Source organism: Dama dama, chromosome 33 (assembly GCF_033118175.1).
Source record: "Dama dama isolate Ldn47 chromosome 33, ASM3311817v1, whole genome shotgun sequence".
NCBI lineage: Eukaryota > Metazoa > Chordata > Mammalia > Artiodactyla > Cervidae > Dama > Dama dama.
Window position 1 is genome coordinate 72,387,292 of NC_083713.1, and position 16,508 is coordinate 72,403,799.

Sequence of the window (16,508 nt, forward strand, 5' to 3'; positions counted from 1 at the left end):
TGCTTACTAAAGTGCAGGGTCTGATCCATAAGTAATCAGTGGAGACACTCTAAGACCGTGCAAATATCCTGTTCCTCATCTCAGTCTCCCCTTTAGATTTAGCATCTACTAATGATTCTTGTGTGTCAGACTTTATTTTGGGGGGCTCCAAAATCACTGCAGATGGTGATTGCAGCCATGAAATTAAAAGACGCTTACTCCTTGGAAGGAAAGTTATGACCAACCTAGACAGCATATTAAAAAGCAGAGACATTACTTTGCCAACAAAGGTCCGTCTAGTCAAGGCTATGGTCTTTCCAGTGGTCATGTATGGATGTGAGAGTTGGACTGTGAGGAAAGCTGAGCGCCGAAGAATTGATGCTTTTGAACTGTGGTGTTGGAGAAGACCCTTGAGAGTCCCTTGGACTGCAAGGAGATCCAACCAGTCCATCCTAAAGGAGATCAGTCCTGGGTGTTCATTGGAAGGACTGATGTTGAAGCTGAAACTCCAATAGTTTGGCCACCTCATGTGAAGAGTTGACTCATTGGAAAAGACCCTAATACTGGGAGGGATTGGGGGCAGGAGGAGAAGGGGATGACAGAGGATGAGATGGCTGGATGGCATCACCGACTCGATGGGCATGAGTTTGAGAAAACTCCGGGAGTTAGTGATGGCAGGGAGGCCTGGCATGCTGCGATTCATGGGGTCGCAATGAGTTGGACACAACTGAGCGACTGAACTGACTGACTGAATGATTCTTGCCTGAATCAGTCTTTACTCTGATAGCTGCAAAATGTTGATTTTTTGTTTTTTTCACTTCCCCACCCCTATGTTTATTTGCCTGCTGTTGGCATTCTTCCCTAAGGGGGAGCCCTTCTGTCTCCCTGGTTTAATAATTTTTATAGGTGTGGATTCGTGAATTCCTCATTTTTTAGTGTCTGCTTTCCTTACTGCCCGTAATTATTTTGGTGCTTAAAGTGCCCCAGGTTTAGGATTCTCTCCCATTTTGATCATCTCAAGGATTAAAAACATGAATAATGTTCTGAGAGACTGAAATACTATGACGATGGCCTGTGAGTAACATCCAGGTCACTGTCTGGAGGAAAAGTGCTAAATGCAGTTCCTGGCACACGTGGATGCTGGATCACTCGCTGTGCACGTTTGTGCGCCGTGTGACCCAGGACGCTGGAATTTTATGAGGACTGAGGAGTAAATTTGTTCCTGAATTTTCAAATTCTCATTTGATTTTTATGACAACCCTATGATACAGACAAGGTACTATATTTTTCATCTGGACTCTACCTACCAATTTGTTTTCTTCCAGCCTAAGAAAGACTCAGGACCGTGGTAGCCCAGGGGCCTGGGGTGCAGTAGAGACCACCCCCTCCTCATAACACACATCGGCACGGTTTATGTTGGTACATCATGATTTCCTTTCAGAATTTTACTTCTCAGATAAGTATGTGTCCTTGTACTTGAATCAACACTAAGTGGTAGTGAGCCCAGTCTAACACCAGTGTATCCTACAGAACATCACACAGGACAAGCGTTGCCCAGCGCTCTGCTTCCCTGCCAAGCCATCTAAATGACGGCGTCTTGACTTTCTGTCTGGGAGGGGACGTGTTCATTCTTACTGACCCACAGCCTTACAGTGAGGTTGGGTTGGGGGACCCACCCTGCAGTGGCTCCCTGTTTCTATAGGATATGTTCCTAAAGACAGTGTTTTAGGTCCATTTGTAGACGAACAGGGCTTCGCAGGTGGCACTAGTGGTAAAGAATCTGCCTGCCAGTGTGGCAGACGAAAGAGTTGCAGGTTCGGTCCCTGGGTTGGGAAGGTGCCCTAGAGGGGGGCATGGCAACTCCACTCCAGTGTTCTTGCCTGGAGAACCCCAAGGACAGAGGCGCCGAATGGGCTACAGTCCACGGGGTGACAAGGAGTCGGACACGACTGAGGCGACAGCAGGCGTGCGTGTGGACGAGCACTCTACCTTTTGAGGCACAACACCTGGCGCTTTCCTGCCGCACACCTGTGCTTCGTTGTCACGTGACATCCGGACCCCCACGACACCCCCTGCCTCCAGTGCTCGGCACGTGCCCTCTGCTCCACGTGGGAAGCATGCTGAGTGAACTCAGGCTCATGTCGAGCATTTCCCTATGTTACAGAGCTCATCACACTTTCCATCAGACCTTGGCCCATCTTTATCACTGCATGTGGGCAGTCCTGTCTCCATGCTCTACCTTCCCTTAGATTGAGTTTTCTAAGGGCAGAGATGCGTAGCTTAGCACAGAGTTATATGTTTTTTGGACAAAAAATGAAGCCTACTTTAGAGCTTCCTTGTTGGTGAGTAGAGACATAGTAAAGGGTGTCTGCTGATGTGTTTCTCAAGTCCCCAGTAAAAGACCTCCTACGCTAAGGTGGGAACTTGCTAGGACTTGGTGTCATGGGCCCTGAAGGAAAGTCCGTGTTGTGGCTTTTGGGTACTGGCGACAAGCTCAGACAGTTAATGAAAAGAGATTAAGAGTTCCAGGAGAGGCATAATTGCTTTGTAAAAAACAGATGTCTGCTGGTTAGGGATGGCAGGTACTGAGGTCTGCAGCTTCCATGGAAACACGTGAGAAAGCCAAGTGGATTGATGGATGGGGAGAGGGATGCCCGGTGACTGGCTTTGCGATAAAGCAAAAGTAGCAACATGTTGACTGTAGAATCCAGGTGGTAAGAATATGGGTTCCCCATGCAATTCTTTCTACTTTTCTGAAAACTTGGAACTTTCCATAAAATGTTGGGGGAAAGGACTGCTGTGTTATTTTTTAAAAACACAATTATTGGTGAAGCTTATCTGTTATAAGCATGAATCATCAATGTGACCTTTCTGAGCCTCACTGCCATGTTTTCTTCCTGGTGTTTCTCCTCCTTTGTAGCCACTTCCTTCAGGGCTCAGTTCTCCTGCAGAACTGAGGGTCACGTCCCCTGACCTTCTTCTCTGCTTTAGAAGTCCCTCCTCTGTACTTCTGTAGCCTCTGTGGCCACTTCTTCAGTGCTCAGTTCTCCCGCAGAACTGAGGGTCATGTCCCCTGACCTTCTGCTCTGGTTTGGAAGTCCCTCCTCTGTACTTCTGCCATAGAATCTGTCAGCCCACACTAGAATCATTCACTCAGCTTCCGTAACTAATCACTAGACTGAGTTTCTTGAGTGCAAAGAGTGCTTCTGCAGTGCTTTCGGCACAAATAACAATAAGGAGATTCCGAATGACTCCAGGGACAGGAGTCTGGAGGGTTGGCATTGGCCATCTCCAGGTCAGGTCCAGGGCCGGGCACGTGGCTGATCCTCCTGCCCTCTCCCGCTTCACGTCAGGCGCTCACGGGTCATACAGACTGTATGGCCACCATGGTTATTTCAGCTCTTGAGCTCTCAGCACAGACACTTTGGCAATATCTGTGGATTTGTCAAACCAGTCCTCAGTCCATTTATTATGGTTTCTTCTAGAGAAATTGACTTTGTGTTTTGAAAATAACAGCTCAGAATTAGATGTCTACATGTGTTTGAAAGCACCCCTGCCTCTAATCTGGAAAAGGATTTCCCTATTTTCATACAACTATAATAATTCATGGACGCAAGGTTCCTTCAGAGAAGTCATGTGGCAGGCTGGTGTTTTGGAGTCTCCAGCCTCAGGCACCGGCCTCAGCCCTGCAATGGGTGACGGTCGTGGCTCAGAAATTTTGTCGAAAGCAGTTTCACCTCCTGAGCCTCTGGTGAGGCCTGCTTCTCATCCCACTTACCCTATTTTAGTCGCAATTCAAATGTGCTTAATTATCTAGTTAATTGCTTAGTGCACTTATTAAAAAGCACATAATTGGAAAAGGGGGAGTTGGGGCTTCCCTGGCAGTCCAGTGGCCACGGCTCCATGCTCCCGACACAGGGGGCCAGGGTCGGTCCCTGGTCCAGGGATCCCTAGAGGGATCCACTAGGGCACCACTCCTAGAGGTGCAAGGCCCCTGGTCCCATATGCCACAAGAAGACCTGGAGCAGCCAAATAAATATGATTTTTTTAAAAATGAAAAGGAGGAGAGGACTGAGGATCCAGCCTGAGGGGAGCAAGCAGACATGTGATCCCACCTGGAGCAGCCCAAGGTCGGTCACACGGCTGGTTTCCATAGAGATGGTGATCCTTACATCATCCAGAAACGTATGATTATGTTCAGTCTTCTCTGTTTAAGAAGACAGGTAGATATGATACATGAAAAATTGAATGAAAAACCTACATATATATGATCTTAGAAAGATTTTAAATACAGGAATATATGGATTAAAGTATAAGAATATATTGATTCAAATACAAGCAGGAAATAATACCAATAATAGCGAATATCTCTGGATGACAGGATGTTTTTCTTTTTTAAAGATAGTTTTGTGTATTTTCTAAACTTTCTACTGACCATTGAAGGGGGTCAGGGTATGCCTCCCCCAGAGATGCCACTTTGACATGCTTATTTGAGCTGAAGGCAGTTGAAAAGTGACAGACATGAAGAAAAATTCTCTGCCTTCCCCTCTGTACCAGGAAGGGCGGGGTGATGCTTAATCACCCAGAGGTGGCACCATGCATTAGTCCCCCGTGTGTTTACCTTCCCCCATTTCCCACTCCTAGAGGTGCGAGGCCCCTGACCCTTGTCTTAGCACTTCCCTGCAGTACTCATTGTTTTTAGGTTCAGATGCTCTGGGAGCCCAAGTTCTAAGTGTCCCCTTGGAGTCACCACCGCTGAGCTCTGCTATGTGTGTGCAAGATGCACCTGTCTGGTTTTTCCTCCTTGATCTATCTCTCATTAGTCTGGTTTTCAGGGCCCCAGCCAGTGAACTAAGATGGGTTTGTTTTCCCCCCCACTACATTTTTATTACTTTCTGTGGTAAATACTTTAAAAAAAATACTGTAGGCATTCAGAATGATTCTCTTCAACTCTTGGCCTTTTGATAATGCAGTCCTCCTCACATTTTGGTTTTGTCTTTGTGAGAAATGATCAAGTACTACTGTTTATAATGGCTGTCTGTGAAGTCCTGCTTGTCACAGATGCCGGCTCTCCTGGGTGGTTAGTTTCTTAACTGTCTCATAGGATGGAGCTGTGGCCTCCTGTTTGGCCTTTGGTTGTAGGAATCCTGAGCTGTCTTCACTGCATGCTGTCCCTGCTCCTCAGGGGTTGTGTTTAGCCCCCTGACCAGCCTGGGGTTACTTTTTCTTTTACTTCCTGGCACTGGAGGAGTGCTGTGGTTATAGAGTGTCAGGGCACACTTTCCTCGGCCAGGGCTCAGGCAGACACGCTTCCTTGTCATCCTCCCCTCCTGGTGCTGTAGGGGAGAATTTACTGTTCCCAGATATGTCTCTTTGGCATACTAGTGGTGGTTTTTCAGGAAATGACAGACATGGAAAAGATTCCAAAAACCACATAGGAGCTAAACTTCTGTGGGAAACATTGACACTTATCAGGTACAGCTCCATTTGTAAGCGCGTCTCCGTCACTGTACCAGGAAGAGGAGGATGATGGAATCTCTAGAATCTCTTATCAGTGAGGCAGGCAGGGTTTCAACCTGCATGACAACCTTAGCTTGTTTACTGGGCTTCCCTGGTAACCGCTTGAGCTGACTCTCCCCACCCTCACTCAACATCCTCCTTGGCTGTTTGAACAAGTGATTCAGTCTGTGTGGGTCTCCTAGGTCTATGTGTTACTAAACTTTGTTGGATTGTCTCTGTTAATCTGTCTCACATCACGTTAATTCTCAGACCAGTCAGAAGAACCTAGAAGGGCAGAGGGAACTTCTTCCATTCCTTCAGGGGTCTTGGCTTCTCAGTTCTGACTCCCACCTGGCATGGGCCTCTGGTCTCCAGGCCCTGTGCGGTGGTCGTTGCTCAGTCACCAGGTTGTGTCCGACTCTCTGTGACCCCATGGACTGCAGCACGCCAGGCTCCCCCGTCCTTCACTGTCTCCCAGAGTTTGTGCAAATTCATGGTCCATTGAGTTGATGATGATATCCAACCCTTCTCCTGCCTTCAATCTTTCCCAGCATCAGGGTCTTTTCCAGTGAATCAGCTCTTCCTATCAGGTGGCCAAAGTATTGGAATTTCAGCATCAGTCCTTCCAATGAATATTCAGGGTTGATTTTCATTAGGGTTGACTGATTTGACCCCCTTGCTGTCCAGGGGGCTCTCAAGAATCTTCTCCAGCACCACAGTTCAAAAGCATCAATTCTTCAGGGCTCAGCTTCTTTTATGGTCCAAACTCTCACATCCATACATGACTACTGGAAAAACCATAGCTTTGACTATACAGACAAGAGCAGCAGCCATCCAGAACTGTGGAAATATCAGCTCTTAGTGCTCTGATTTTTTTCTCCCCAGCTTGGGGATTTCTTACTTTCTACTGAGCTCCCCTGTGCATTTAATAGAAGTTCTCAACCTTGGCATCTACTGTCATTGCCTAGGAAGCATTTAGATGTTCCCAGGTAACCCAGACCAAAATCAGAATCTCTGGGGATGTTTGTAAAGCTCCCCAGGGATTCCCTTTTGCCACCGAGGATGGGAACCACCGATTTAACATGATGTTTTATGTTACCCAATAATACGTGTGTTTAGACATATTTTATTTTTCTACTGGGGGTATTTTCAAATTACTTTGTCAGAAGCAGTTTTCCATCATGTCTAATTAGAAAAAAGAACTCTCTTACAATGAGATAGGAAGGAAGCCAGCTGTTAAGTTCCTCTTACATGCTAGGCTCAGTGCTTTGGTCTTTCACATGTGTTATCTCGTTTAATACTCAGAAAAATCCTGTAGGGTGGGTGATGGTTTACTTGTGTTTGCAGATAAGAAAACTGGCTTGGAGAAAGTGAGTAACAAGCATCTGGGTCCACATCTCACAAATGACAGAACCAGACTTGGGCCCATGACATGCCCAAGCCCACACCCTTTTTCCTTATGCCTTGGCAGATGTGAAAGAGATTTTCCATACAGATCTTTCAAAATAAAAATTGGCACTTGGTTTATGTAGATCATATGGCAACTGTTTTTAGTTTTTAAAGGGGCCTTCATACTGTTTTCCATAGTGGCTGTGTCTTTTCACCACACGCTCTCCAGCTTTTATTGTTTGTAGATCTTTTGATGATGGCCATTCAGACCAGTGTGAGGTGGTAATCTCATTGTAGTTTTGATTTGCATTTCTTTAATAATTAGTGATATTGAGCATTTTTTCCTTTGTCTATTGGCTGTCTGTATGTCTTCTTGGAAGAAATGTCTGTTTAAGTCTTCTGCCCATTTTTTGGTTGGGTTATTTTTTTTTAAGATTTATTTATTCCTGGCTGCGCTGGGTCTTTGCTGCTGGGTGCAGGCTTTCTCTCGGGCTAGCTGTGGCGAGCAGGGTCTGTTCTCCAGTTGTCGTGCGCAGGCTTCTCCTTGTGGCATCCTCGCTGGCTGTGGAGCACGGGCTCTCGGCTCTTGGGTCTCTGGTTGTGGCGCATGGGCTCAATGGTCCCACGACGTGTGGGATCGTCCCAGACCAGGGATCGAAGCTGTGTCCCCTGCCTTGGCAGGCAGATTCTGAGCCACTGGACCACCAGGGAAGTCCAGTTGGGTGGTTTTTTGATTTTCAGTTGTGTGAGCTGTTTCTATATTTTGGAAATTAATTCCTTGTTGATTGCATCATTTACATATTTTCTCCTATTCTGTAGGTTGTTTTTTTGTTTTGTTTATGATTTTCCTTTGCTGTGCAGAAGCTTTTAACTAGATCCCAAGTTTCAGGTATGTGTTAAATGTACTTGTTCAGAATACTTTCTCTTCCCACACCACCAAGGTTGCTCTGTTCTGCATACTTCATCTCACTTCTGATGAGGCTAAACTGATTTTGAGTTAATAGACTAAAGTGAGTTAACTCACTTTAGTTCATCAGTGTAAATCAGTGTGGAGTAAAAAACCGAGTTTTCCTCCTTGTAACTGTCCTGTATCGTGAAGGGATGCTGATTATTAACAGCAGGTTTCCTCACCCTTTTCAGAGCCCCTCCTGGTCCCTGGAGCAGGCTGTGTGCGTGTGTGTGCTGGTGGTGGGGGGCGGGGGCGGGAGGATACAGAGGACAAGGCTGGGCCCCTGAGCAGTTCCCGGGGCACAGATGATGCGGGGTCACTGTCTGGTCCCTCCACGGGTCTGATGGTGGCCGTCCTCCTTGCCTCTCCGGTGATGGGGCGTCAGATGTGCACACATGCTTCTTGTCTGTGTCTCGCCTTCACTCTGCTCCTGGTCCATGACTCCGGAGTGGTTGGGGCTTTCTCTCTGCCTGCAGCCTGGATGAATGACTTCTCTGTTGGAGCATCTGGGTTAGGCTTTTTACGGAGCGTGGCGTTTTCATCTGATTTCCTTCGGGTGGAAACCAAACCGCCTCTGAGTCTCTGTTTCTCTCCTTGGCAGCTCTTCCCCTGGGTCCTCCAGCTGCGTCTCGCAGAAAACCAGCAGGATGGCGGCCAACAAGAGTAAGAGCCAGAGCTCGCTGGCCCTCCACAAGGTGATCATGGTTGGCAGCGGAGGGGTCGGCAAGTCGGCCCTGACTCTGCAGTTCATGTACGACGAGGTAAGACATGCAGCGCACGCCGCCTCCCCGTCGGGCCTGCTGTTGCCCCGTCCCTCGTGTGCCTGCTCCCCCACGTGCAGAGTCAGGGGTAAATTATGTTACGGTGGCATCTGAACAGCTTTCCAGCAGGTTCTACCCAGGGTAAGCTCTGCGCTGCTGATGTAGGTGATCATTTCAGCTCTGGTGTGTTTGGGGTCCCTGCTCCCATTATTCCCAGGATTGAATTATGACAGGAGCATGGGGGCGCCTTTGCACAGGTGTATCTGAAGAGTGAGCCAGGCGCTTAGCTTTGTGACCGTCGATCCGGGGGACATATTAAACAGCGAAAATTCATCTTTTCTCAAGTGACAGATGTCACGTGCGCTCTTGTTGTCCCACTAGTCAGGGTAAAGTTCCACATTTCCATCACTTACTGAGAGTAATGGCTCTGGTGCAAGTCCAGTGTGACGACACAGGCTTGGTTCCTGTGGCAGCAAGTGTCTCTGCTTGGCGGCCAATTGCCAGTCCCGCGGCAGAGCCCCCAGACCAGAGTTTGAGCCGCGGGGCCTCTTGCCGGCCGTGTGTCTGCATGACACGTGCTTTCCAGAATTTGTGAGACAAGATACTGTCACCACAGTCAGTTAAGATCATCCTCTCCTTTCACTTGACTTTGACCCCCCGTCCAGCCCCCTCTAGTAGCATGGGGCTGGATGGCCATGACATTTTGGGATATGGCTGAGGGAAGTGAGATTAAGGATAAATACATCTAGCAGAGGACCAGTGATGCACATTTGTGTGGTTTGGTACCACTGGGCATGTGGTTGGGTTATCACCAGCTGTCCCAGTGTCTGCTGCCCACCAGGATGATTCCTACTGCCCACCTCACTCAACCTGGCATCATGATAGGCGGTGCGGGGCCAGGGGTCCCAGCACGAGTGTGTCCAAGGCACCAGGCATGGAAAGTGTGTGGGAAGCAGGAGGGGCGGGCTCGAAACATGGAGTCAGAAACCGGTCTGGAAGATGCTTCCAGATCGTGCAGCCTCTTACGGGGAAGATGGATAGAGGTTGCCAAATTTTGCCAAGCGTCCTCAAACCTTCATTACTAGTAATGCCACGTGGTTGTGAAGTTGTAAACCATCATCAAAGAGAAATTTAGATCAACTATGCTAGAAAGAAGACTACATGAGTTTTTAATGCTCTATAGGAGATATTTCAGGATCACTGGCATATGACAAGACAGTTCAAGCATATACAGCAAGTGTATACAACATAGGACTGTATTCTAGAGGTGTGCCAGGCAGTTAGTTAACAAGACTGTTACTGTGCTGGATTTGGGGCGTCAGTGGTATTTGTAGTGGTGCTGTGTAATAAATTACCATACGTTCGGCAGCTGCAAACTACACATAGCCGTCACTTCCAGTGTCCAGGGGTCAGGGGTGTAGCCTGGCTGAGCTGAGGGCACTGCCTCGGGTCTCAGCCTGCAGGGAGGGTATCCAGCTTCCTGCCAGCTCGCTGGCTGCTGGCGGATACAGGATGGCACCCTTGGCTCCTGGGGGTTGCCCCTAGTTCTCTGTTGTGTGGTCCATTCCACAGACAACTCTTGCCCAGCCAGCAGGCAGATCTCTGGTAGTTTAGACAGATCCTCCTCCATAGAAATGTAGTCATGAGGTCATTTCATCACAGCTGCCATACTCTATTGGTTTGAAGCCAGTCTCGGGGTCCCCTGCAGTCAAGGGGAGAATGTCACGCAAGGGACTCCCGAGGGTGGGTTCACCAGAGTATTTTTACATTTAATAAAATGTATAATGACTTGTGATTTCTTTTCTCCTTTGAGATAATCATTTTTGTATTTAATATTATATGTGATTTTGTATTTGTTTCTTTAAAGAGTGCCCTTCAGTGAATAAGCTTCAGACCAAAACCTCCATCACCTCCTGAGTCACACTCCCCTGTACCTTATCATGAGAAACTTTTTGTTTGTATGTTTCTGCATGACCAATTTCTTTTTTTTAATTGGAGTATAGTTGATTTATAATGTGTTGATTTCTGCTGTACAGTAGAGTGATTGTTTTATTCTTTTTCATATTATTTTCCATTGTGGTTCATCACAGGATACTGTATATAGTTCCCTGTGCTGCTATACTGTAGGGCCTTGTTTTTATCCATCCTGTATATAATAGTTTGCATCTGCTAATCCCAAACTCCCTCCCCGAGCCCGCCTCCCCCATGAAAAGCACAGGTCTGTTCTGCGTCTGTGAGTCTGTGCCTGTCTCACAGATGAGTTCATCTGTGTCACATTTTAGCTTCCATGTGAGAGCGACATCACATGGTCTTCATCTTTCTCTTTCTGACTTCACTTACTGTGATACATTCTAAGTCCGTCCATGTTGCTGCAGATGGCGTGATCCCGTCCTTTTCTGTGGCTGAGTAATAACCCACTCTGTATGTGTAGCGCATCTTCTTTACCCGTTCACCCGTTGATGCACATTGAGATTGCGTCCATGTCTTGGCTATTGTAAATACTGCTGCTGTGAACAAAGAGGTGCATATATCGTTTTGAAGCATCATCGTGTCTGGATACATGCCCAGGAGTGGGGCTGCCTGATCATATGGTAGTTCTATTTTTAGTTTCCAGAAAAACCTCCATAATGTTCCCCATAGTGGTTGCACCAGTTTACATTCCCCCCACCAACAGTGTAGGAGGGTTCTCTCTTCTCCACACCCTCTCCAGCATTTGTATACTTTTGTTTCTGACACTTGCTTTTATTTATTATATACTAGAGGCCAAAGTGGGGAAATCTAGCAGAATCTCTTTAATTTACCCACAACATTTTTGCATGAGAGAGTCAAGTCTCAGGATCTGCTATGGAAGTCTTTGTTTTTGCTCAAAAATGTAATTTTCTTCCTTATTTTGTAATTTGCTTCCTTATTTTTCTCCTGTAACAGAGGCTAGGGAAGAAGAGATGGTGAGGAGAGGAATTAAGATTCCCTAAGGAGAAGGGGTTAGAGGAGCAGCTATTAACGGAGATGAAGGAGGGGATTCTGTGCCCCCTCCCACCCCGAATAATGGGCGGTGTCTGGAGCTGTTTGCACCCACTGGGTAGAGGGCGGGACCCCTGCCAAACGCGCTCGGGAGACCCCACCCGGGGAATCATCCAGCCTGCACGGTCAGTCACGCCGCCGTCAGGAGGCCTGGCCAGAGACAGCTCCGCGCGGGGAGGCTCCTTTACCACCTGGGGGACTGAGGGCCCTGGACGCCGGGTTCCTTACGACTGAGCTGCCTTCTTGATCCTCGGCCTAATGTGCCTGAAGATTTTAGTTATCTGCTTGGCTGATAAAGTGAGGTTGGCAGTGGGGCGGTTTCGGTGGCAGCTGCTTTGAGACTTCGGCAGTGGCTGGCAGTCGGCTGAGCGGCGGCTCAGGACGAAGGGCCTGTGAGGCTGGCCGTGGGCTCGTAGTCTCTGCAGCATGTAGGGTCTTCCTGGACCGGGGATCGAACCCGTGTCCTCTGTGCTGGCAGGAGGGTTCTTCACTGCTGGACCACCAGGGAAGTCCCTCAATGCAACTTTTACATTTTTAAAAAATTATAGCTCTATGAAGAATTCATGTACCATGAAACTCACCCTTTAAACTGGACCACTGAGTGATTTCTAGGGTATTCACGCGGGTGTGCAGCCATCACCGTGATGTCATTGTGGAACATAGTTTTCACCTCGAAGAGCGCCCCCGCGCAGCAGCAGCCATTCCTCATCATCGCCGCCCACCCCGAGCCTGGCGGCTGCTTTCTGTTTCTGTGGCTGTGCTGTTGAGGACCTTCTACATGCGTGGAATTAGTATGTGACCGAGCGTCACGTTTCGAAAGTCCATCCAGTGTTACAGCTGTATCAGTGCTTCATTTCTTTAAAAAAAAATTGCAGTATAATTCACATACCATAAATTGACCCTTTTATGTGTACAATTCAGTGTTTTTTTTTTAATATATTTACAAAACTGTGCAACCATCACCACTTATGTAATTCCAGAAAGTTCCCATTCCCCCAAAAGAAACGTCATTCCGAGTGGCAGTCACTCTCCACCCCCTCCCCCAGCCCCGGCCACCAGGAATCTGCTTTCTGTCTCCACAGACTTGTCTGTTCTACACGTTTCATGTAAATCGATTCATATATGATCTTTTGTATCTGACTTCTTTTACCTACCAAAATTTGTCAGGGTTCATCCAGGTTGCAGCATGAATCGGCATTTCCTTACTTTTTACGACTGAATAATATTCCATTGTCTGGATATGCCATATTTTGTATATTCATTTGTCAGTTGATATTTGGTTATTTCTGCCTTTGGCTATTATGGGTAATGCTGCTGTGAATATTAACCTACAGGTTTTTGTGTAGACCCCTCACATTCTCTTGGTTGTGTACCTTGGTGTGAAATTTGCTGGATTATATGGTAACTCTGTTTACCTTTTTGGGAACTGCAAAACTGTTCTCTATGGCAGCCACACCATTTTACAATTTATGAGGGTTATAATTTCTCCATGTTCTCACCAGTGCTTGTTATTGTCCATCTTTTATTTGTAGCATCTTAGTGGGTATGAAGTAGTAGCTCATGGTTTTAATTTGCATTTTCCTAATGACTAGTCAGGTTGAGCATCTTTTCATGTGCTTTTTGGCCATTTGTATATCTTTTTTGGATAATGTCTGTTCAGATCCTTTGTCTCTCTCTTTTTTTTTTTTTTTTTCATTTCATTTGGTTTTTTCTTCCTTTGCCCATTTTAAAATCAGTATTTAACTTCAAAATTGTTTTCTTATTGAGTTTTAAGAGTTATTTATATATTCTGGATACTAGTTCCTTATTAGGTACAGTCTTTTACAGATATTTTCTGCCATTCTGTGGGTTGTATTTTGACTTTGTTGGTGTCTTTCAAAGCACAAAATTTAAAAATTTTGATAAAGCCCAATTTATCTATTTTCCCTTTTGCTGCTTGTGCTTTTGGTGTCATATCTAAGAAGGCATTGCTAAATTCAAGGTTATGAAGATTTTCACCTTATGTTTTCTTCTGAGAGTTTATAGTTTCAGCCCTTGCATTAAGTCTCTGCTCCATTTTAAGTTAATTTTTGTATGTGACGTGAAGTAAGGGTCCAAGTTCATCTTTTCACACGTGGATGTCCAGTTATGCCAGCATGAAGTCAGTTTTAATAGTGCGTTGCTGTCATTAAAATTATCCCCTGAATAGCTGGACTTATAACATTAAAATACTTATTTCACGAATGATGCAATATAAAGAAAATAACTCTGTATCATTATTACTAAATAATATAACCACTGAGGGAAGTTTAACATTTCTTTGAAATTTTTTTGTTTTTAGTGTCTTTGAGTGGGATGTATTCTATCCAGATATTCTGTTTGAAAGTCTCTTGAATTAATTTCTTTCTCTGCTGGGCTACATTACCAATTTAATATTTATTTACATTCCTTTGTTTCAGTTTTCCTGTTTAACAGCTTTTATTTGCTTTGTCCTCCCAGGGTGTTTCTTCTCTCTTTTTAGATAGCCGCATAGTATTCCATTATGTAGACCCCTGGCCTGGGCAGTGGGGTGGTTCTTAACCTTTTGTTGTTACGTATGGTACCACAGTGAATAACCTTGCGTGTTCCTGTGCAGGTGTGTCTGTAAATTAGATTTCTAGAAGGAGGACAGACCTTCTCTAGCTTGATTAGGTGTTGCCGTATTTGTTTCCATACAGACCATGTTGTTGTCTCCTCCCACTAGCAGTGTGCAAGAAGGCCTTTTCCCCAGAGTATGTTGTCAGACTTGGGGATTTTTTGCCAGTCTGGTAGGTGAAAAATGGTATCTCTATGTAGTTACCATTTTTATTTTATTAGCGGGTATGAACATCTTTTCCTGTGTTTAGCATCATATATATTTATTTCTGTGTAGTATTTGTCTGTCGCCACTTTCCCCCATCAGCTCGGTCTTTTGTCTCTCCCTGTTTCTAGTTAATATGTAACTCTTTGTGACATGGCTTTAAACACTTTCCCCCTGTTTGTCATTTGTCTTTGTTTATAGTATGTTGTGCCATACAGAAGTTTTCCAATTTTTTATGTAGTCTAATTTATCAATTTTTTCTTACATGGCTTCTGGATGTTGAGTCATAGTTAAAAAGGCCTTCCCCACTTCAAGGTAATAAAGGGATTTCACCCATGTTTTCCTCTAGCTCTTGAGTGTTTTGTTGTTAACATTTAATCTTGACCCATTTGGAGTTTATCTTGTTGTAAGTTATTTAAGCCTCTTAGTGCCAATTACTTTTCAGATGAGTTTTATAATTCTGCTGATTATAAATAAGAGCTCCCATTTCTTACCCTCACCAGTGTTTAATTATAATTGTATACTGACAAGAATATTGCCAAGCATTCTGCTCTCTGCTTGGTGTCCTCATTTGTAAAATGGGAATATCTGCTTACTGTTTTTAAGCAAAATTTTAAAATGAATTGAAAGGAGCAAAGAACAGAAATACTCCGTAAGGGATTATCTTTACTTTATAGCACCTTACACATGGTGTGATAATTACCTACACTCAGTACTCAGTTGATAATAAGCAAAGTGCCCATATATTGAAATTTATTTTTTTTGGCAGCTTTTCTTCTCTCTTAGAACTTTGTTAATTACTGATCGTGTTGTCTGTTTGCTCAGTTCGTGGAGGACTACGAACCTACCAAGGCTGACAGTTACAGGAAGAAAGTTGTCCTTGATGGGGAAGAAGTGCAGATAGACATCCTGGACACGGCGGGACAGGAGGACTATGCAGCCATCCGTGACAACTACTTCCGGAGTGGGGAGGGCTTCCTGCTCGTGTTCTCCATCACCGAGCATGAGTCGTTCACAGCAACTGCCGAATTCAGGTGCGTTTGACGAGAAATAGCCTCCAGCAGGCCCTGTGCCTTCCGTCGTGTCTCAGCCTTGGAAGGAGTTTGGGGTTAAGCATCCACCTTCAAAGTTGAGCCTTCTTATCAGGAGGAAATCCATCTAAAGAGCTTTCTGGGGCTTCATGGATCTTGGCACATTATAGCTCATCGTTTGTTATACTCTCTTTGGGCTTCCTTGGTTTATAATTTCCAAATATAAATGATCTTTTTGAAGAATCTGTTGTTCCTAAAGAGGACAAAGCCATTCCATACAGTCAGGAACCCGTTATTTTGTTTTCATATAAATCCTGAGAGGCAGGGGTTGGTAAGAGTTACCGATCTTTACCTCTTTTCATAATTTTGCTAGAAAGTGAACAGTTCTGCTCTGGGTTTCTGAGACCTCCGATGTCAGGAGATGGACGCCAGGGTCGGAGTGACTGTGTGCCGCTCCCCTGGGGACACGGGACCCATGGGGTGGGAAGCACCGGCTTTAGGTCACACGGATCCAGGTCTGGGTCCCCGCCCTGTCAGCCTTGTGACCCAGGGCCAGTGTACTTGGCGCTCTGTTCCTTGTCCTGATGAAGTGAAGTGCTGTTAGGCTGAATTTCCCAAGTAGAACCGTCACTGTGGGGTGGCACGTGGTGAGTTCACTGCCATCACTTATCTGAAATCATGAAATTCATTGTTATAAAGAAATAGTGAGTGTGCGGGCTCAGTGCTCTGGGGATTCTAGCAGGGAAGATCTCTCTCTGCCTCATCCCCTTGCCATCTTTTACACACCTGTGGTTCTTCATCCCCCTCCTTGGAAGCAGACCTGTCCAGGTGACTTTTTATTGTTTTGGTTGCCAGACATGGCTTGCAGGATATCTTAGTTCCCTGGCCAGGGACTGAACATGCAGCCCTTGGCAATGAGAGTGCCAAGGCCTAACCACTGGATGGCCAGGGGCTTCTCAGGTGACTTTATTCTAAGAACCAAATCTAGAGGGGAAAAAGAAAACAGTGATTCTTTTCTTTTTTTTTTTTTTTCACTCTTTAGCAAGTTCTGTTCAGAAATG

The 16,508-nt window shown here is 45.8% G+C and overlaps 1 protein-coding gene across 3 annotated transcripts in view; it reads left to right on the top strand.

Moving 5' to 3' along the window:
* Positions 1–16,508, top strand: part of RALB (RAS like proto-oncogene B) — a 69,952-nt gene that overhangs the window by 45,289 nt on the left and 8,155 nt on the right. For all 3 annotated transcript variants that reach the window (XM_061135368.1, XM_061135366.1, XM_061135367.1), the window contains 2 exons: positions 8,418–8,577; positions 15,242–15,450. In XM_061135368.1, the coding sequence (XP_060991351.1) occupies positions 8,464–8,577; positions 15,242–15,450 (323 nt within the window). In that variant the 5' untranslated portion in view covers positions 8,418–8,463. The remainder of the gene's footprint in view (positions 1–8,417; positions 8,578–15,241; positions 15,451–16,508) is intronic.